This window comes from Rhinolophus ferrumequinum, chromosome 21 (assembly GCF_004115265.2).
Source record: "Rhinolophus ferrumequinum isolate MPI-CBG mRhiFer1 chromosome 21, mRhiFer1_v1.p, whole genome shotgun sequence".
Lineage (NCBI taxonomy): Eukaryota > Metazoa > Chordata > Mammalia > Chiroptera > Rhinolophidae > Rhinolophus > Rhinolophus ferrumequinum.
The window spans coordinates 7813272-7835962 of NC_046304.1; the positions used below are offsets into that span (position 1 = coordinate 7813272).

Here is a 22691-nt window from a genome sequence, read left to right on the forward strand (position 1 = left end):
ATTGTCACCCCAATAAATTAAAAAAAAAAACTTAAAAAAAAAGAAAGAAAAAGAAAATGATTTTGATAACACCATAGAAGAAATTTATAAGAGTTTCAATACTGATGTGAAGGAGACAGGGAGCCTAGCTGATCAAGTAAGGATTTCAGGAGGTGGAAGAAGGTAGAATGAAGATGCTCATGGGTGGTTAAGCCTTAGGGAAGATGTAACAGGAGGAAGAAAAGGATGCACGGGGATGCAAGTATGTTGCACAGACGTGGAAGCAAGTGACGGACATGGTGTGATCATTAGCTGAGGGGGCGTAGGAAGCTGGAGGAGCGGGGAGGAGGGATGAAATGGACATTTCTGAGAGTGGAAACGTAGACAGACGAACGCAATATGGTAGAATTCCCAGGAAGTTTCTACTTCCCGTTTAAGGTTTGTGACCATGAATCCAAAGTAAAACCAGTAAGTGTGACTCTTTTTTTCCAGTCTAGATAGTTCAGCTGCTCTGATGCTGGTGTGGAGATTGTAGGTGGTTGTATATGGCAGGCATCCAGCGAAGGATTAGGAATGAATGAAAGGCAACTCAGGTTACCATTGCAACTCCAGTTATCTCTGAGTACCCGCTTTATACTCCCCACTTTTTTGCAGCAGCTGATTCAGCGTCAGGTAGGAAGGTGAGTCAAAACAAAATGGTCTCAAATCACTGACTTGTTTGCTTTTTTTTTTTTCTTCCTGGCAAGTTCAGACCTTTTGCCATTAACACTTATACTGTTGCAAGAGATAATATCAGACCCCGTGAGTTGCTGTGAAGAGACAAAGGCTGTTACGACCTGCAGACATGTGCACTATACAGTGTTAGGTGCTAGTGTTGAGATGCCAGCTCAGTGCTAGGCGACCACGGTGGGGGGCAGGGCAGTGGTTAATTCTGCTTTAGGGGTTTGGAGAAGGAAACTTTTGAGATGAATTGAAGAAAAAAGTAGGCTCTTTTCCTTAGCTGAGAACTCAGTACCTTCTTTCCGTGTGGGTAGTAATGCCTGTCTGAAAGTGCACTCCAGGAGACAGCCCTGCCTTCGCCGTGCCCCCACCCCCGCCGGACCCCGTCCCTTACCAGTGGCCATAGTCCAGGTGCTGCCTGACGATGGTGTGGGGCTGCACAGTCCCGTAGGCATCCACCTCCGGCATGTTTATATCATCAAGGAAATAGATAAGCTTCTTGTTGCCTGGGGGGCCATAATTTCTGCCAGCCTTCTTTTCTAGAGGCTTCTCCAGGACAGCTGAGGAGAGAGCCAGTTAGTGAGGGAAGGATGTTCAAACCTCAGATGCCAGTACTAAGACAGTACAGAAGTCAAGGAAGAGCCCCGGTGCAGCGTGCATGTGCATGAAAACGACGACAGCAGCAGCTATTGTAATACCAGACGTCAGTGTTCTGTACGACCTGGAGGTGACGTTGGAATGACCTGGCAGTAATGGTGACAGTATCTGCCAGGCAATGAACTTCTTGCTATGGGCAGTTTGTTAGGAGTTACAAATAGGAATTATCTCATTTTTATCCTTATCGTATCACTGTAAAGTTAGTACTATTATCCCATTTTACAGACTAGGGAAATGAGGCTCAGAAGAACAAAGCAACTTTTCTAAGGTAGAGCCAGGATATGAATCCAGAGCAGTTAAATGAGAAAGTCCATGCTCCTTCTATTATACTTGGGGTCCCAGTTTTCTTTGCTTATAGACCAGAAACAGAAGATGCCTTCACAGTCCCAAGGCCTAGTATTGTAACCCCGAGGAAATCTACAAATAACCAGACCCTGGGTGACCTGCCTTCTGTACCTAGAACAGCAGAAGGCACGAAGGCTGTGACTTCCACCCCTGGGCTAGAAGAAAGGCCTTATTAGATACTTTGTCAACAGTGTTCTCAAAGGGTTTACTGCCTGGGGTTTTCCCTGAGGGGGAAGAGAAACAACAGCCTCAGAGGATTTCCCAGAAGCTTCCAATATCCTGAAGGGCTCTGCCCAAGCCATCCTATCATCAGGCCAGAGCATCTCGGTGTCTTTCTGGAGACTCAGTACAGACTCTGTTCTGGAGCTATTTCTTTAAGTATCCAGCCAGAGGGAAGAAATCAAACAGTATCCTTTCCCAGCGTGACAGGACTTGTTTAGAACAAGCTTAAGTAATAGGGTGGAGGTATACATAGTTTTTTCAATCAAACAATTAAATATTTATGTATTGCAAGAACCAACACTTCCTATTACAGCTGGATGCTCTGAGAACTGATTCCTTCTCTTGGAAAACAAGTTTGTAAACAAGGAGAAAGTGTCAACAGACATATGAAGGTGACAGATAGAAAGACAAGTTCCTTCAAGAAGCTCGAATATTCTAATTTTCTGGTGCTGAGTTAAATTAAGTGTTTAAAATATGAATTACATGTAAATTTAATTAGCATCTAATTAACATACACTATCAACCGGTTAATCACCCAACACCTTCTTCCCCCCTGAAGATATAACAACTATATACAAGATCTGTCAGAATTAAATGTAATTAATGGGCTGCTGGGGACATGGTTTTGAGAACAGCCCTTCTATTGGAAATTCTCTCCTTAGGAAGACTTGTTTCTCCTCCTTCCAAAGCAGTGATATTCAAATCAACCCCTGGAATTAAGCAGACCCTGTAATTTGGATGATTAAGCTCTTTATGCTTCTAAAGGATTGTTGAGAAGAAAAGCATGTCAGCTAGGAAGAAGTGGCCTTGGAACGCACTGGATTATCTCGAAAGCACGATGTTAAGTGCCCCAGAGAAAGAGAGGACCCCTCAGGGAAAGGCACACACATTTTCCATCCCTTCTTGGCCAAGTTCTGCTCCAAGAATGGAATGTGAGCAAGTTACTCTGTTTCTAGCCAGACCTGGAGGAACAGAGTGGGTGTAAGTTTCAGCAAACATGTAGGTGATGTCGAAGGTGCTAAACACATGAGGCATATAAAGAAATGTGACCCTTCCACCACGTTTCTGGGTTCTGTGTTGCCGTAAACAAGTCCTGAGTGTCAAGCCCACCATACCGGGCCCTCAGCTCACTTGTGCCATCTCACTGGATTTCTCCATTGGGAACTGCTTGGCGTTCAGCTGGTGGCCGCGGGGAGCAGCACCAGCTGCCCTCCATGTTTTTATTCATGCTGTTCCTCCCCTACTATTTCACCACCATTGTACACTGGAAGAGCAATTTCATTTTCAAAGTGGGTTCCCATTTGTTATCTCATTTCACCACCTCCACTGCTACCATCCTTGCCTACCAGCTCTCACCTGGTCGCTACAAAATCATCCCAAATAGTCTTCCTACTTTCACCCTGATTCCTTCATTATATTCTCAAAACAGCACACAAGGGTATCCTTGTGAGACATAAATCAGACGATGCCAGTGCCCTCTATAAAACTCTCTGGTGGCATCCCTTCTCACTTGGGGCCAAGGCCAGTCTGGTTACATCCACAAACCTTGCATCTCTGTTTCTTTCTCTGACTGCCCCCCTCTTCACTCCATCTGCTCCAGCCACCCATCTTCTGACACACTTGCTGCCTCAGGGCCTTTGCTCTGGCTGTTTCCTCTGCCTGGATTTCTCTCTCCCAAATAACAGCACGTTTGCTCCCTTAGTTCCATCAGGCACTTATTTACTCAAAAGCCATTTTCTCAGTAAGCCTTTCCCTGGCACTCTATCTAAAATGAAACCCCTACCTCCTATTCCCCGTCCCCAGATCATTTTTCTCCATACCACTTATTACCACTTAATAGCCTGTGCATTTTACTTAGTTATATTGTTTATTATCTTACCCCTTCTGCACTCTAAACTTCATGAGGCCAGGAATCTCTGTTTTTCTCATTGTCATAACCCCAGCACATAGAATATTACCTAGCATAAAGTAGAATGTTCAAAAAACATTTATTGCATTAAAGAATAAATTTTATGATTACAACAAACCCTATGAAGAGGCAAAGAAAGATTTATTGTCCCCATGTCAGAACTATGGAAACAGGCTAAGGCAGGTTGAATGCCTTGGTGGAATTAGAATCTAGGTCTATGGATGCCAACTTCACTGCTTCTTTTGTATCACTGGGGAGAAGGTCCTTGTAAGGCCTCACATCCCAACCCCCCTCTAGGGCCGTCCCAGCCCCATCAATTCCTCCAGCTTCTGAATTCTATTACAGAGCAGTGCATTCATTTGTCCATGGGGCTGTATGCAGAACCTGGCTCTATACGGAGGACGTGAAGTGCATTATAGACTTCTAAGGGCAGCCTTATTATGTATCATCATCAGCTTTAAAAAAAAAAAGATTCTTTAACAAATGCGAAAATGGAGGCTTAGAGAAATTAAGGGACTTTATCCAAGGGCAGGATTCTGCCCCAGGTTGCCTCATGTAACTACCGCTGCAGACTACCTCTTAAACACTACTACAGCATGGCTTCTGCCCTTGTGAAATCCCGAGTTTAGTTAACTCATTGCCTGACCATATTTTTGACAGGGATCATTAGTAATTAATCATGTCTTACTCTGCACTGACATGATTTATGTACATGTGTTTGAACTGCGTTCCTTTCACGTTATCTAATTTTTCACGTGTTACGATGTTTGAGTTATATTGTGAGGGCTTTGCATTTATTCTTTCAAAAAAATAACATGCTTTGCATGATTATAAAGCTAATACATATTCATTATATAAAGATTAAAAAGCATAAAAAATATCACAATAAAAATGAAAATTGTCCATAATTCTATCACCGAGCAATAAGCATCACTTTCAATACTTGATCTATTAGACTTTTCCTTTACAAAATCAGAATTATACTACATATTCGGCTATTATGCTTTTTTTTAAAAAAAATTTCACATATTGTACACATCTTTACGTGATAATACATATCCTCCTAAAACTTGATTTTAATGGTTGCATTGTGTTTCAGAATTTGGAGGTATCAAAATTTGTGGAATGGTTTCATAGTCTGAAACATGTTGTTTTATATTTCCTTACACTTTGAAACTCCCTTCCCCATTCGAAGCAGAGTGTCTTACCCAGTAGAGAGAAATCTTTGGTGATTTAATTTTGTGTCATCTCCTTTTTGAAAGACATTAAGGCAAGCAGACGAATGTTATCTTTCCATAATAATATATGCTCAATGCTCCTTTGAGGTTGAGTTTGATCAGACCTTTTATGGTCCCTTCCAACCTAAATTTTTAATGAGCAGGTTATGGAGATTTGTTTTATACAAAGACTCAGACACCTGAGCTCCTATCTAATTAGTATGATCAAGCACTCAAATATTTGTTGAACTAATAATTCAAATTGCAGTTGGGCAGTAAGAGAACTCACAACTGTGAAGAGCTTCATCTCTGGCCCATTCTCTCTAAACTGCAAATAGAAACCCACTGATGCCTTGACCAAGTTCATTGCTCCTCCATTTCCCTTTCTAAACTATCCTGTCTGTGGCTCATTGCAAATCTTTTATTTTAAAAAAAATTACTTATATTTTCAAAAAGAATGAGAAGAGACTTAAGGCATTTGAATAGCTATAAAATAGACCAATTAAAATAAAGACTACAATGGATTCCAAAATAATGTTGAAGAAGAAACTTCTTTGCACCAGTAATCTAAGAAAACATAGTTACTGTAACCAAATAAAAACGTATCTCACATTACCCTCTATAAATTGCCTACTGGAAAGCGCAGAACTAAACCTGTGTTTAATTACAGTAACCGTGTCACCCATGATTACTGGTACAAATCCATCTCTACTTTGGTATGAAAAAATTTTTCAGGCATGAAATTCTAAAAGGCATATATCATGAATACTTACAAAAGGTTTATCAGGCTACAAATGGGGCATGATTTTCTACTGAGATTTTAGAGAAGGCATAAAAATAACTTAAAATTATCTTTTATCATCCTAACCCTTAACAGAAGCCAAGGGTGGGTCATTAAATTGTAACGGGGTGAAGGGAATGAAAGCAGTGCAACTGGGCCGTGGGGTGTAGAGAAGCTGGAGGAACAGAGCACAGATCTGTCTCTCTACTGGAGAGGCCAGCATTATTCATCTGCCTTGTGCAGCTGTTGGAGAGTAGTCAACTGAACTCGCAGTGTTTCAATGACTGACTAACGGGCCCATTCTATTTCCTACCAAAGGGAAAGATATCCGTGTGCTCTAGATAGCAGATGAACAAAAGCAAAGGTGGCATTCTACTATGGAAACTCAGATGCATGACTTCAGTCTTGTCAAAGGCGATGACCACCAGAGCTTGAGGAAACAAGACAGCTTGGGTATGAACTCACTGGGTGACTTTGAGAGTCATTTTCTTATTGTGTAAAAATAGAGACAATCCTCATTGTGATGGACACCATTTACAACTTCCTTCTTTTCAGTCCCTTTCCAGTTGGGGTGGCTATGTGACACAGTACTGAATGGTAAGACACAGACGTAAGTCTATGTTCCTGGAGAGCTTTCATGTCCTGACATGGGCACTAACTCTTCCCTTTACCATATTTTTCCCTTCCATTTAGAATGCGGATGTGATGACTGGAGCAGCACCATTCTGTAATAGATATTACCGCACTGACAGCATTGAACCACTGGTTTAGCGTTAGCAACTACCTACCTCAAGACTCCTTATTGCAAAAAAAAAAATCTGTCTCCGTCACTATCATTAGATTTTCCACTGCTTGCAGTTAAAAGTATTATGGATACAGTGTCTCATTGGGTGGGGAGGATTAAATGAACTAAAGCACAAGGCCTGGCATATTATAAACATTAAATAAAGCATCTGCTATCCACGCTGGTGGGCAATGTGAATGCCTGGAAACAAAGCCCCTGTTTGTACTTAAAAGAGTTCTGAATCTATGTTTAGAAAAGTACTCAATGAAGACCCTAGAGCTGGATGTAATGAGAGAGAGGAGAGATGCAGAAAGTATCAAGCAGCTGCTTTCTCTATTAAAATAAAATCTGTTTTTGAGAAAAATGGTATTTGATGGACTAGCAGAATGAGTGAGCTGCAAAATATCTCCCTGGAGACCTGGATGAATTGACCTGCTGGGTGGAGTTATTGCCCATTAGAAAGTTGAAACATTATTTTTGTATTTAGCATAGTTTATGTTAAATTCATTTGTCAAGCAAGAAGGGATTTGCTTATGTTCCTTTTGTTTTGGTAGTTGGGGCTTAGAAATTATTGCATAATATTTATAGATTCTTAAATCTGAGAAGGATTTTAATATTATTACAATAACATCTTCCATTTACTAAGCACTTAATGTATGCTAAGAATCATTCTGAGTGTTTTACATATTTTATCTTGCTATTCAGGAATGAAAAGAATGAACTATTGGTACACTCAATAACATGGATAAATCTCAAAATCATGCTGATAGAAGCCAGACAAAAAAAGAGTACACACTGTATGATTCCATTATATAAAAAAATTCTAGAAAATACAAACTAACATATTGTGACAGAAACAGATCAGTGGTTGCTAGGCACAGGGTGCACGAGGTGGGCTGGGGTTTGGGAGAGAGTGAGGGATTATCAAGGAACATAAGAAACTTCCAGAGGTGATGGATGTGTTCATTATTTCGATTGTAGTGATGGTTTCATGGGTGGGTAAATTTTTCAAAACTTATTGGATTGTACAGTTTAATATGTGCCATGTATTGTATATCAATTCTAACTTAAAAATGCTTTTTAAAAGGAAAATGTTAAAAATTATGCTGCCTTTTAGTAGGAAAATGAATAAATGAGCTGTGAATTATTCACACACTGGAACGCTATGCAGCAGTGAAAATCAATGAAATAGATCTCCATGTATCAAAACAGACAATGATTTAAAAAGTTGCCAAAGGAAGTTACAGTATGATATATATATTTAGAATTTAAAAGCACACAACACCATGCACGTTCATGGGTACGATATGTACCGAAATTATAAATTTGGAATGATACACATAAAGTTTAGTAGTCTGATTAAGGAAGGGCTGGAAGGAGGAAGGGATGGGGTGGTGTGTTGGCTGTACTTACAAAGCTACGATACAGAGCAAAATGACAAAATGTTAACATCTGTGAAATCTGGGTGGTGGGTACAGGGCATCTGTTATATTATTTTCTGCATGATTGAAATAGTTCATAATTTTTAAAAAGTTGAAGCAGTTCTCAGCATTCCACTCTCAGCATCCAGTACCCCTTGCCAAGAGAAACTGCTGTTATCAGTTTCTTGTGTGTCTGGAGATATTTTATATATGTATTTTACATATATATGTAAGTATATATATATATATATATATATATATATATATATGTATATATCCACATATATATATATGTATTTACATGTGTGTGTACATTTTTATATATATCATATATATATACATATATCTCATATATATATATATATATACACACACATCTCCTTTTAAACAAGACAATTTGCAGGATACTGTATACACTATTCTGTATCTTTCTTTTCTCACTCAACAAAACTTTGGAAATGGTTCCAACTCAATTCATAGAGACTTTCCTCATCCTTTGTAATAATGCTTAGCATTCATTCCATCATATGGATAATTAGACTATTTCCCATCTTTTGCCATTACAAACATATTATAAACACACATTTTGCACCTCTGTCTGTGTATACTATCTGCCCTTTAAGACTAACTATACCACCTCAGATTCAATCTTTTCTTAGCTGCATAGGGCTTAAGTACAAACAGCAATGAAAACACTGGGCTGCAGAAAGAGTGATGAGGAAGGCGGTTCTGAGGAAGGGAAGTCAGCATTTTTTAGAATCAGGGTAGGAGCTTTGTTGCATAGATGTTACATATGTGCCAGCTACTCTGGGCTTTGGGTTACTTGCCAGTTCCTAGTTGGTTCTGGACAGGTGAGGTGACAGGACAGCTGCGTCATCCTCAGAGGAGGGAAGAGACCCAGAGGCCACCAGGGAATTAACACGAGACAGAAAGTGTTTCGGTGTATATCCAGCTGCAGTGAGTAGCCAGTTTCTTCCTGGTCTGTTTGACAGCATTCTGTGACTTTTTGAGAAGAATTCTCTGTGTTCTGACAGGAGGGAAGGAGAAAGTCTGCCAGGTGAGGGACTCAGAGTAGGAGCAAGGGGTCTGGACAATGTAAGAAGCTCATCTCCTCTTTCTTGGCTATGAATTTTTAATCTCTATTTAAAGTGTTCTTTTTTTTACATTATATAATCATAACAGGATTCTAGAAAACAACTCCTCTAGAACACTCAAATACCATTACTAATGATAATAGTAATGATAATAATATCAAATATTTATTGCAGTTTCCAAAAGTATTTTCTTACCAGGGAGGCAGTATAACCCAATGATTAGAGCATAGATGCTGAAATCAAGCTGTCTAGATTCAAACCCTGGCTCCACCACTTACTGTGTGGCTTAGGGCAGCTTATTTAACCTCTCTGTGCTTTGTTTTTCTCATCTGTAACATGGGGATGATACTTTAAAGGGCTGTAAAATATTAAGTGATTAAATAACTAACCTCAGGTAGTGACTGACATGTATCGGGTGAATGCTTGGGAAATGTCAGCTATCATCGCCACTGTCTTCATTATTATTAGTGTAGTTGGAAGTAAGAGTAATAGTTGGTGTAAATGGACAGAGCTGGTAATCTGAATCGTCACTGGACTGAAGGCTGGCAAATAAATGTAGAGGTAATATCTTTCCATGAACAACGAAGAGAAACAAACTATGTTACGCCGACCAAACAGCGTTACAGTGTGAACCAGCCAGGCAGGTGAAGTCTGCTTAAGACCACTGCTGGGTGCTCAAGTGATGGCGCCAGGCCGTGACGGAAGGCTATGACATTGCCTGGCATATGGTGGCTGAGGACTCACGGAGTAAAGATGAAGCTAGTGGTTTACTGGAGCTGTCTCTTAAGAGCTGACTGTTAAAACTGAGGGAAGTTTGCAATCTAATTGTTAAACACAGCCATTATTTAAAACTAAATTAGGTCAACTTACAAGTAAGTGAATTACATTGAAAAAGGTAATAAATATTCAAAATTCATTACACCCAAATTATTTTGCCATAATCTATGCCCTTGAGGTTACTTTCCTCTATTCTATCCATAAAACAGAAACACTATGAGTGGTGTGCTTCTTCTGGACTCCATGTTCATTGATGTCGCATTGGCAGCTTGCAACTGGTCACCGTGGGGGCATTTACACTAGGGAGATGGGCAAACATACAGACCAGGGCTTGACTGGTTTTGTTGATTACATGGATTTAAGAAAATGCTGGAGAAAAATGTAACGCTGATTAAACTTCAAAGTGCTTCATTCTTGTAGATGTTTAACACTGCGAAGAGCACAACACATTGAGGAAGGATTCTTTCAGTGTTAAACGAAAGATGCCCACATCACTGGCCGACTAGTGAAGTTTCCACGGAAGTCTGCCCCGTTTCACTCTGTCTGACTTGTTAACATTCATGTGGGCGCTACAGTCCACTGCTGGACTGGGACTGAGGCTGTGAAACATTTCCCAGCCCAGCAGTGGATGAAGCCTATGGAGATGGCTCTCTGTCACTGCCGGGGAAAGAGGGACAACTTTAACTTCCATCAAGCTTCCGGCGCTTGGCTGCTACGAGAGGGAGAGAGCAGAGCAGAGATGGCGCTGCTCTGTAGTAGCATGTGGACCCGGACCCTGGAAGAGGGGGCACAGTGCTGCAGAAAGAGGCTGGGAAGTGAGCTGGCCTCTCACGTGGGAACGGGGGGAAGCAGAGCAGTGGCCACACCACGATGATTGCCTCTGGGCTCACAGCGGGCAGGGGACACAGAGTGATCAGCTCAGTAAAAACGGTCCGGGCTGAGCAGGTGGTGGTCCAAGTGAAGACCACTTTGCGAGTCTGCCGGCCTAAGGCCTGATGATGTAGTCAGACAGGAAAAGTGCAGGTTCACTTTTCACGTTAGACACTATGGCTTATAACTTACGGACGTCCTCCGTTTTCGTGGCTTTCGCATCCTAGGGGTGGGGCCGGGTTACAAAGGGAAGGGCAAGGCCATTACATACAGCGTGAGGCATAGGAACAGGGTTTCTCCCCAGCCCTGCCACTCCCTCCTCTTGTTGGGAGGTTAGCGTGGGCATTTCTTTGAAAGGAAGCTGTTTCAAGGATTAATGTGTTAAGTGTTTCTATACCAAAAAAAAGTAAAGGAGACTCTACTGTGAGGATCAAGGAGGAAGTGACTCTAGGGAGAAGAAAACACCTGTCGTGAACCTGACCTTGAAGTCACACCCAGCAGGGCCCATGTCCACCAGGGAGCCGAGTGTGTCAATTCCCAGCGAAAATCACGTTCCGTGTGGTCAGAAGGCTGGAAGTGCCATGCCAGCCTTGCCGCCTGGTGGTGACCTGGGGCAATCACGTACTTTTACCTGAACCTCAGTTTCCCCATCTATAAACTATGAGGGATGAATGAAATGCTCTCTCGAGATACACCAGATGACAGACGTCTACAGGCCTATGCAGATCTCTCAATGGGTTTGCAGCTTTTTTTGTCATCAAAATGCTGACCTCCCCACTCTGGAGGAATTTAGCAGGACAAGGAGGAATGTAGGGAGAAAGGATGGGGCAAAGGGGCCATGCTCAGGGCTGTTGGAGAAGTGGGACAGAGGGGTTGTGGAAGAATAAGGAGGGGAGCGGCGAGAAGGGGACTGTGAGAGGGAGGCACCGTCCATCTGAGCAGGTACCTGGCTCTGCCCCAGCTCTGTGACAGGCCACACGGCCATTCGGACACACCCTCCACCACCCACATGCCGTCTGGGCCCCTTACCCTGCAGCATCGCTGACGTGGTGTAGTAGTTGAACGGTACGTTTTTCACCAGGTAGTTCTCGGGGGCGAGGCTGGCCAGTTGGGCTCCCACCAGCACCGACTTGCCTGTGCCGGCCGTCCCCACCAGCATGACTGGCCGCCGCCGCTCCAGGAGCCGCTCCATGAAATAGCACACTCGGATGGTCTCGCTTGTGTGCACCAGACAAGCCTGGAAAGGGAACACGATGAGCGTGCCAGGGGCTCGTGGGAGAAACAGATGCATCGCAGAATGTTCTAGAACATTTCAGGAGAGCGGAGTCTGCTGTCCAGGCGAGCTCACTACCACAGGCAGGAGGGTCTTCCCTAATGTCCCCCGTAAGACTACCTTGTAACTTATTCTTTGGGTGGAGAACAGCCCCTTCCTCCTCCAGTGGCTCTGTCTGCCTCCCTGTATTTCAGACACTTCTGCTCCTGCCATCACCTTCTGGCCCCCAGGTTGACAGTGGGGTCCGGTAATTAAGTTATCGAGCCTTTGGGGAACCTTGCAACTTCATCACACCTATGATTTCCTCTGAAAAGGTGCATAGCTGGCGATGACTAATTCCTAGCAAGGTCAGAACTCTTGGCTATTGTGAAAGGGCTGCTCCCAGAGTCACTGCAAATCCTTGGTTAGCCACGAGACTCACCTGCAAAGGCATCTCAGGGTCAAATTCAAACTTGGGGATGAGCTTGGACCACAGTTCGAATTTCTTGGTCTCTGGGTCTATGTAATAGTCAAAGATGGTTCCCTGGGAAGGAAACTTGACTGCTTTGAACTCTGTCAGCCACCATTTGCTGAATTCTGCCCGGTAGTCCACCAGCTGTCAAAACAAAGCAGTTGGAGTTCAAGGCTCTCCAGAGCTCGAGAAGCCTGGACAGGCTGCTCAGGCATTAGGCAGAAGAGCAGGGCAGAGAACACAAAATGCTTCTGCTCGTGTAGGCCTGCTCGATGGACCACCAGGTCTTCCAGAAGGACACTGTTTGCTGAGGATCAGCCCTGACTGAGGCCCAGCTAAGCAGAGGCCGCCCTTGAACATGTGCAAGCGCCCCTGCCTGACCACGCAGCTGAGCCTCCCTGGCGTTGGCACATCTCAGAGCCATCTCGGGGTGGAGGGTAAGGGAGGGAGGTACAAGAACATGGAGGAGAGTGGGAGCCCGCGACCAAAAGATGGGTAAGTGTGGCCGAGAACTCCCAGAGAGATAGACTTCCCCTCTCCTAGGCTCCTGAGACAGCAATGTCCACGATGGCAGCCAGAGGTGGAAAGAATAAAATGGTGACTGTTGACACCTGGGAGCTCAGGGGGGTTACGTGAGAAGACTCAGGGGAGTCAGGTACATAACCCCAGGCAAATCCCTGCTTTCCGTGCTTCAGTTTCCTCATCTGCAACATGAGCATCCTAGAAAAGAAGATTTCTAAGTTTCCTTCAAGAGCAGAGACAAAGCTGTACGGGTCTTCTGACAGAAGGAATAGGCAGAGACATACTTTACAAGCACACAGATTAAACCACGAGCCCCTGAGGGCAGGGCTGTGTACCCCGTACACTCAGACCATCTTATTGTGTCCAAGCTAAAACATACGCACATGTATGCACACACCTTCAAACATACTTGCAGCTACCGGCAGTCCTTTGGGGGAGCAAACCCACGACGAAGACACAGACCTGGGGAAAATCCTAAAAAGGAAAAAGGCCCAGATTGGGCATTTTAGGAAGTGTTCCTGGAGGACCGAACAAAGATGGAGTTCAAAGGCTGCACAGACCAGAGAACTGGGTGTATGGCAATGAGCCTGCACTTGGAAGAAACGGCGCTCCTCATGTTGCTATCTATTAGGTAAACAGAATTGAATTTCTTCACCTTAAAATGAGAACGGAACTAGGCTCTAAGGTAAGGACAGATTTGTTTGCTGTTCTTATTCTGATTTGAATTCAGATTCAGGGGCTGCTGTATCTTCTCAAAATTGTTCTCTGCAATCAGAAGCCTTAGAAAAGATTCCCATTTTAACTCATGGGTAAAATTCTGGAAGATCTTTAACTTCCTACGATAACCAGATTTTAAATGAATATGGAAAATCCGAGACGATCTTTTCCTTTCCTCACCCCCAATTACACCTTGAGCAACCCGGTCAGTTTCCCAGCCAAGCCATTAGCTGGGCTGCCGACCATCATCTTGCCCTCCTGACTCTTGCCCTCACTTTCTACTACAACTGGACACTATAAAAACAAGGTGTTTGCTGAGTCATCCCCATGGCCCTTTCTCATGTCAACAGTTGTGGTATCTCTTCAGCAGTGACCTCAGGGAAGAAGCCCCTTCTGAAATCCCCATCTCCTCTGGATTCTGACAATTCTCCGGTCTCCTTCCTGCCCTTGGAACTGGATGACACTGAGGCTGTGCTGGCATGCTGCAGCAGTTTCCAACAAGACATCTCATTGGATCTTCACAGTGCTCTACGTTATCCTGGCTAGGGAAAACGATTCCTATTTTATATCTGAAAAGACAAAAGCTCAAAAGGTGATACTTCTAGAAGCATATGGCAGAACTGGGAGTTGAACACAGGTTTTCTGTCTCCCAGTCCAGTGCTCCCTTAGAGATCATTTGGTCTGAGAGACCATTTCCTGTAGTTGTTGCAAAGTATTTACCATCACCTCCTCCCCGCCACCCCGCCTTTTTATTATGGGCATTCTGCTCAAGGATAGGCTGTATTTTGTAGTTCTACTTTGTTTTGATGACAACTTTTTAAATGTAAGCACCACTGGTATTCCTGACGTCAGTGTTTTGGCCAACTTCCTGCTTTTCAATTAGAGCACTCTTTTTGGTGTGTGGCGTGAATGCAGGTGGAGGGGTCTCGGATATTCCCTGCTGCTAAAAGCATTCTCCCTTGTTTTCTCCCCATGTGCCACCATGGCTGCCTACAGCTGCAAGTGTTCCAGAGCCTGGCACGCCTGGAGGGGTGCTTTCTCCTGGGCTTTTAAAGAGTTGAGTGGATTTAAATTTTTCTGTACAGAGACAGAAAAATTGACCAGATACCTTCCTCCTGACCCCTCACTGCTTGTTCGGCACCAACATGGGAGAAAAGCCCAGCAGTGGTTCCTGTCTGACATTTCTTCCAGCAGCCGAAAGGTCAGGGACTGCATTTGATGGAAAATAATAACCTATGCATTCTGGATCTCTGTGCATTTTAACGAGGTCTCATCCATCCTGCTGGACTCACTGCATCCTTGCCTCAAAGGGGGAATGTAAAGATGTCAAAGAAGCCATCCGTGGAGAAGCTCCAAGGGTGCGGGACAGACAGCATGGAATTCTCAAATGTCAACTCCCAGTCCAGGCATCTCTGTTCTTTCCCATCAGCGTCTCGCTCTGGAGAGGGAGATGGAGAAGGGCACATGTCCCAAGAGCTTGTGAAAACTGCTTTCTGAACTTTGAGCACTGAGGAACATGTTAGGGGATGACGGGAGGTGGGATGCGTGTTACAACCAGAGGCTGTGAAAATGGAAAATAAATTAATTGGTAATTCTGAATTAATTGTTTAATTCTCCCACCTCACCTCCATTTTGTATTCCTAGAAATGGCTTTGTCCTGGCAGTCTGAAACTTTTTATTATACCTGTCTCCTTGAAAGAGCCTATGATCAACCCAGACCAGGAAGAGTCAATCCTACCTCTAACAACTGCAGGTTAGTTTGATCCCCTGTCGTGAGACAGGCACCAGATATTTGCTCTGAAACTGAGTATTTATGGTGCGAGACGATTATTAAGAACGTGTGTGTGTGTGCGCCAGCACCATTCTAAGTGCTTTGCCCACATTCGTGGTAGGCAGTCAGAACAGTATCCCTTTACTGCATCCTCACAACCACCCTCACGATCACCGCTCTCATCTCCTTTGTACACATGGGGAGAATAAGGTAGAGAGAGGTTAAGTGACTTGCCAGCGTCCCCCAGATAGTAAGTGGCAGAGCTACGATTCAAATCCAGAAGCCATGTTCTTAACCTGGGTATGATATTTCCTGACAGCTAGAGTCAGTTGTAAAAGACTGAGATGCATAATTTTGAACATGCTGTTTCTAGATAAAATACCTTTCATTTCGAGGAAACTAAGTAAAGAACAAGATTGGGAAAGCAGGAAGTGTCAGGGAATAGGATGTCAAGATACTCCAGGAAAACATCCCACCCCCAGAGAGCATGAAGCTACAGCAGCCAACACCAGGAGACAGACACTACTTTAGTTTCCTACCCCTAGGGAGGGGTCAGCTGACTTTTGGTCCAATCTTCTGTGAACAGATCTGCATTGCAGGGGTCCAGAGACATGCTGGTTAACTCTGGCCTGGTGAAGACTGGTGCATGCTTATTCTGGAAGATTTTGGGAAGGCTAAAGGGATTCCTCCTATTCAAGCTTCCACAGCACAACATCATTTTGTCTATAAAACACACATCACCTTGAAAGGTTCTGTACTTGTCCCTCCGGTTGTTTAAATTCAAACACTGCAACCCTCCATGAAATCAAAGATACATTCACTAACTCAAAAAGCAACAACTCGAAATACATTCCAATTTCATGTCTCACCCCCCCGGGACCCTTCTATGGGGACGGATGTCTTTAGAAGAGCAATGGGTAGAGAACTAAATAGTTTGATGCTTTCATGTTAATTCTGACATTTAGCTGTCCTACCTTCCAGATCTTCGCAGGAAGATCAGTTTTTGCCACAGTGGACTGAATGTGGGTGTCAACCTCAGCACCTCCTCTTACCTGATCTTGGATCATTGCTCCGCCGAAAGCCCAGATAGCAGCGAACACAAAATAAAGCTCATAAGTTTCCTTGGGGCTGTCTTCAGGGATGTCCTCCTTGGTCAGGAGACACTCGAGAAGGTGGCACAGCATCTGAACCATGCTCTGCTCTGGGATTGGAATTATCTTCTTAAATCTGCAAAGAGAGACCCCAGTCGGCTCTGAAACACTGGGTTCCCTAGAGGCATTGCAGACAGCGATGGGTTTGGACCCAGCTGGGTTTCATGGACTCCTGATTTGTCAGGTTCCCTGGGATTACAGAGGACCATGGTGCTACTGAAGCCTTTGGGTTCATCAGCTATTTCGGGGCCGGTTCCCTTTGTAAAGAAGTAAGGGCCCGAGTGTTCCCAAGCAGGTTCCTTTTCTCATCTTCCCTTCCTCTGCTAAACCTCCCCGTCTCCACTTCCCTTCTTTGAACACTGATGACTCCCCCTCACGCGTTGGGAATGCAGGCGGCTGCTACCAAACAAGTAACTATCTTAGTAGTTTCATTTCTTTCACCGTTTCCTCAATTGTCAAAAAGTACCAGAGTCAACTGGGTGTAATTTTGAGGTTCCACAATTTCAGCTCAGAGGAGTTCCATCAATTTAAACGCACTGAAAACATTTTCTCTGGGGGCGGTTAGGTGGGGGGCAGAATGGGCCAGGATAGATGGTTATTTTATACAATCACGATTTACTTGTAGGAGTTCCTCTTCCAAGAATGTACCTCTGTAACTTTGTCCTGGCCTGGTTTTCGTACTTTTAATCTTGGCTTTGGTCTTGACTGAAAGGCAGATATCAAGAGACGCACAAAGGTGCATCTATGCCCAAGGGAGCAGGGGTGAGTGTGTGCGCATGTGCACACACACGTACACACGGGCACGCTGATCCTGTCATGTGTGCCCACGGATTACACCACCTACCCACGCATTCAACCCCTCCTGCATGCCTGCCCACACGGCCACCTCCCACGGGAAGCTGAGCATACAGGCTGCACAGAGGCAGGGTTCACTGTTACAGAATGAGCAATGCCACCATCTGACACCTTACAAGTCATTTACTGGCTCTGGGCTTCAGAGTTTCTTTCATAGCATTCTATTCTCTTCAGTGTTTTGTGTTAGCGGTTGTTTTTAATCTCACTGCAGTCCTTATAGCCATGCTGTGAAGTGGTCTAATAGTTTAGGCATTACTTCCATGAGTAATGAGGAAACTGAGTATTTAATGGACTTTCCTTCATTTTCTTGACACATACCGTGTTTTCCTGAAAATAAGACCTAGCCAGACAATCAGCTCTAATGTATCTTTTGTAGCAAAAATTAATATAAGACCTGGTATTATATTATATTATATTATATTATATTATATTATATTATATTATATTATATTTAATACCATATTATATAAGACCCGGTCTTAATAGTAAAATAATACTGGGTCTTAATTTTTGCTCCAAAAGACGCATTAGAGCTGATTGTCTGGCCAGGTTTTATTTTTGGGGAAACATGGTATTTGTAACAGAATGTCAAAATAGAACCACCTTACACTCAGTTTTGAATGAGGCGCCAACACAATAGGGGCCAACTACTCTCACATTCCAAACGAGATTCCAGACAATCTAGGGGACACTTGCAAAGGGCTTTGCGACCTTGGCCTCTCATCTTCTCAGGGGTTGAGGATCAAAGTGGGAGATGCTGGAGGGGCTAGAAATTAGCATACAGGATTTTGGAGGGAACTCTGGTGTGCAATGAGTGCTCCCTCTCCCATAGGGAAGGCGGGTGCCAGTGCCTGGCAAACCTTGAAGAGACTTGCTTATCTCACAGTGGGATGTAGGTGTAGAGGCTGATTGCTGGGGCAGCCTGTGCTACAGTTTGTCAAGGCTCAGGAGAGGTATTTCCTGGAATCTGGGTATAGGATATGAGAATGTGAGGTTGTGTTAGATGCTGGCTAAGGGGGCTACCCTAAGGGGTTTGCATGAGGAGTTGTCCGTCCAGGATTGGCTATGGAGAGGCATTGACTTGCTTCAAGGAAAGGCATAAGGGAGATCTCCAGTGATGGGCCAGGGTCCAAGGAACCCACAAAAGTTTCTAGAGAAAGGGTCAGATTTCCAAATCTGTCACAGTTAGGGTAACTAAGACCATGCAGTACCAGCCAATGAGACCTTTCCTGCCCCTTACTCTCTTCTCTCTGTCCCCCTTCAATCCACAGCTGGTGAGGGGGCAGGTGACAGAGTAAGGAGAGAAGTTAAGGACACTCCCCTTTCCCACTGCAGGTCCAGAGCTAGAGCAGGCCTGAGCTGTGGGGGCAGGGGGAGGAGCTTTCATTTTAAGTGTAGTTTGCTTTTTAAAATTTTCATATTGTGTGTGTGTGATTGTGTCAGTAGAAGTAATCACACGCCTTTCTGTTTCTGAGGAATGACCAGAAAAGTCACCTATATTTCATTCAGGGGCAGGAGGACAACCAGCCACATAAAACAGTTTGGAAGAAACAGTGGGAAACAAAATAAAGGTGTTTTATAATCACCCATTATGAGGTCTGCTCGTTCAATGTAAAAATTACTATGTGTCCACATTGCACCGCGTTGTAGTAACGGGGCCACATAAAGCTGGCATTCCAACACCGTTATGAATAAAACAGAAGACTGTGAAGGAAGTGCCTTGTTACTAACTAGCTGTGACGCCAAGGGAGCATCACGGCCCCTCAGCTCCCCTATCTACAGGATGGGTAGCTCTCTCAGGAATGTTGTGAGAATGAAATGAAATAACACCCAGAGCAGGCACCGTAAATGACAACTATGCTTTTTTTCCTTGCGAGCCGTGGGGTTCAGAGATTGGAGGAGAATCGTCTCTGGACAGCCTTCATACAGAGGCTTCCAAGCTTGTTTCGGAGACTTGTGCAGGCTCATGAGCACACACGTGTGTGCTCACACACACTCACATACACACTCATACACAAACAGACAAGAGTTTGGCATCTCTTATTCTACATGCCAAGGGGAAATGGCCTGTTAGTCAGAGAATATACTGGACAAGTGTCTCAGCAAAAGAGAAAGAATGCGGGTATACTATTCTCCCAAAACCGTCCCATTCCGTGGTATTTAACTCTCTGTGGCCCTTGCCCACCTGGGGCACTCACCACTTTTGCCCTTCCAGACACTGCCTGCTGCCCAGGCTGCTTTATCTCATTAGATCCCATGGCCATGGAGCCCACAGGTCACAAGGGGGTAAAGGCGTCTCAAAGGTTTATGAAAATATTGAAGTTTGGAAAAATAATTATGGATGCCAAAATATAAAAATTACAAAATCAAAATAAATGTTTAAATATCTAAAAACATACCACGATGTCAACTACTCAATTGCAACTCAGTTTTTATTACAGTAATACAAAATGCACTCTTCACGTGGGTGGATAGTGACAGGGTGCAGGGAGGGGCACATGAAATAAGAGTGCCTCGGATCCTCTTGCTGTGGAAAGTTCTCCCTTCACCTCCGCCCCGACACTTGTGAACAATTCTCCATCCCATATTTGACAGACCAACAAATAAGGAATCAAGGATCATTTTGAGAGATGGACTTCATTTCTGGGAAAAATGATCCTGACCCTAACTTGTTGAATCTTTGGGGACTATGGATCTCTGAGTCATGTCTCTTTCACAGCACCAGCCTCCGATGGTTGAACTTGGCTGAACTACAGGGTTGGATGCCTGATTCATAGAATGATGCATCAACCGTCAAGAAAAAAGTGTGTACAAAAGCAGGTTCTAAACATTGGAAACTCTCTTTGCCGACACATATTATTCTTGTTGTAATAAGCATCCGTTTGATTAAGGGTAATTAATCTCTCATTTATGTGGTCAGGGCTTGTTGCTTTTATTTTTTGCAAACCCATAAGGAGAAAAGTGAACTCACAGTATCCAGAGGGGTAGGACTGGTCAAATGATACCTGATTCCACATTATCTGGGCCATGAACATAAGTCAGGAACAGGAAGTGGGCCCCCCTGTCACTGACAGGTGTCACCTTCACCTCTAGGTTTGTTGATGTGACCTGTGTATTATGTGTAGAAGGGCCAGCTGCGTGCCCTGCAAATTGAAGGATCTCAGAATTGTTACCGGATATTGCAACTTATAGCCTCCTTCAAATACACCCATGTGGCACTCACAAAAGGCACTTTAAATCTTCCTCCTCCTTACTCATCTCATCTCCTGCCTGAACTGGCAGTAGGCATCCGTTTGCCATCTGCAGTGCCCAGAGGGGAATGATCTGGGGACATGTGACTTCAGGGACAGGACAGAAATGACATCAATGGGACATAAGATGTGAGCCAACAGGCTTCTGATTACTGCTTTAACTTGCAACTTTCCTTATTTCTTGGCCTACCTGGTTCTGAGGGTGTCTAAGCAGGTTGGAAGATACTTGTCAAACAGAATGGTTAAGTTGGCTCGCTCGGTCTGGATTTCCCTCTTGTCGATCCAGCTGCTGACCGGCGGGTTCCATCCCAGGTCTGCCGGGTTGATGTACAGGATCCCTGGGAGCATACGGAATATTGTTCAGTGAATTCTCCACGGACGTCAGTATATTCTTCACCCCAGAGACTTATTTTAATTGCTCAGAAAATTGATTGATATCAGCTGATGGAAAGCAGTGTTGAGAAAGATCCTAAGGCCAGGTCTCGGCTCAGGGGGAAAGAAGGCTGTGACTGATTATAAACAGCTGGCATGGTGTAGACGTGTGTAGTGGGTTAAATGGTGGCCCCAAAAGGATATGCCCACGTCCTAATCCCTAGAACCTGTAAATGTGACCTTATTTGGGAAAAGGGCCTTTGCAGAGGTAATTAAGTTAAGGATCTTAAGGTGAACTTACCCTGGATTATCTGGGTGGGACATTTACAAGTGTCCTTATAAGCGACAGAAAAAGGAAAGACACACAGAGAAGGCCATGTGAAGAGGGAGGTGGAGGATGGAGTCGTGGGGCCAGAAGCCAAGGAACGCCTAGGCCGGAAGATGCAAGAAAGGATTCTCCCCGAGAAGGCTGACACTTTGATTTAGGGTGTCTGGCTTACAAAACCGTGAGAGAATAAATGCATGTGGTTGTAAAAGCCACCATGCTTAGGATAATTAGTTATGGCAGTCCTAGGAAACAAATACAGAGTGAGAGAGATGATTCTTCCGGCCTGTGTCCTCCATCCTCAGCACAGAACCTTGACAGGGCATCTGATATTATGGTGGAGATCAAACCAATCCTCTTTATTTTTCAGTCTCTGCTGATAAATTTGGCAGTGGAGTTAGAGGAAAATTAAGGTGTAAAGTTGTTACTGCCCACCAGCATGTAGTGACAACTGCAACGCTCAGTCATCTCCATTGACCTGGAGGCTAGAACTGGCCTAAAAGGAGCCTAATTTGAGGCACTTATGTGCAGAGGACAATTGTCCAGTTCAGGGGCCATTGCCTTCCCCATTCCCATAATGTTTCTGAATGAAGACTATCCCCCGGGCCTGGCCTCAGAACACTTGCTCACCCTGTGATGTGCATTAGGACTGCGGAGAAGGCCAGGGTTTTGGGTGATCGGCGTGAGCTCCCTTCAGAGCCAGCAGCATCACGTGGAATGCTAGTCGTGCCTGTCTACAACTGAGCACTTTATTTTCGCCCCTTTCTTAGGCTGTACCTGCTCTGGAGACAGTTGCTGGAGTGGCGGTGCGCAGGTGACTGATCTCAAAGAGAAGCCTCATTGTAGGATTCAGAGGGATCCTCTCGTTGCTCGCCAAGGTCAGCACCTGGAGAATATGGTGGGGGGAGGGGACACACACCAGGTCGGAAGGCATGGCCAGCTGGTGGGGCTTTGGCGGATGACTCCTGGTAGGGACTATGAATGGTTATTTACTTCTTTGTGATTAGAGTTGACCCTTGAACACAGAGGTTAGGGGCAACCACTGCCCATGCAGTTGAAAATCTGCATATAATTTAAGTCAGCATTCTACACAGGCTGAGTCCCGATCTCAAGTCAACCCTGGAACAACATGGGTTTGAACTGAGTGGGTCCATTGCAAAAATTTGTGTATGAGTGGACCTGTGCAATCCAAGCCTCCATTGTTCAGGGTCAACTACTATAGAAGCA

The 22691-nt window shown here is 44.3% G+C and overlaps 1 protein-coding gene across 1 annotated transcript in view; it reads right to left on the reverse strand.

Annotated features, from left to right (window-relative positions):
- DNAH9 (dynein axonemal heavy chain 9) overlaps nt 1-22691 on the reverse strand; it is a 311767-nt gene that overhangs the window by 138108 nt on the left and 150968 nt on the right. Inside the window, exons 34-39 of the mRNA XM_033089991.1 lie at nt 22242-22350; nt 20958-21105; nt 16563-16737; nt 12471-12644; nt 11806-12013; nt 1094-1259 (exon numbers count right to left, since the gene is read on the reverse strand). Coding sequence (XP_032945882.1) covers nt 1094-1259; nt 11806-12013; nt 12471-12644; nt 16563-16737; nt 20958-21105; nt 22242-22350 — 980 coding nt within the window. The remainder of the gene's footprint in view (nt 1-1093; nt 1260-11805; nt 12014-12470; nt 12645-16562; nt 16738-20957; nt 21106-22241; nt 22351-22691) is intronic.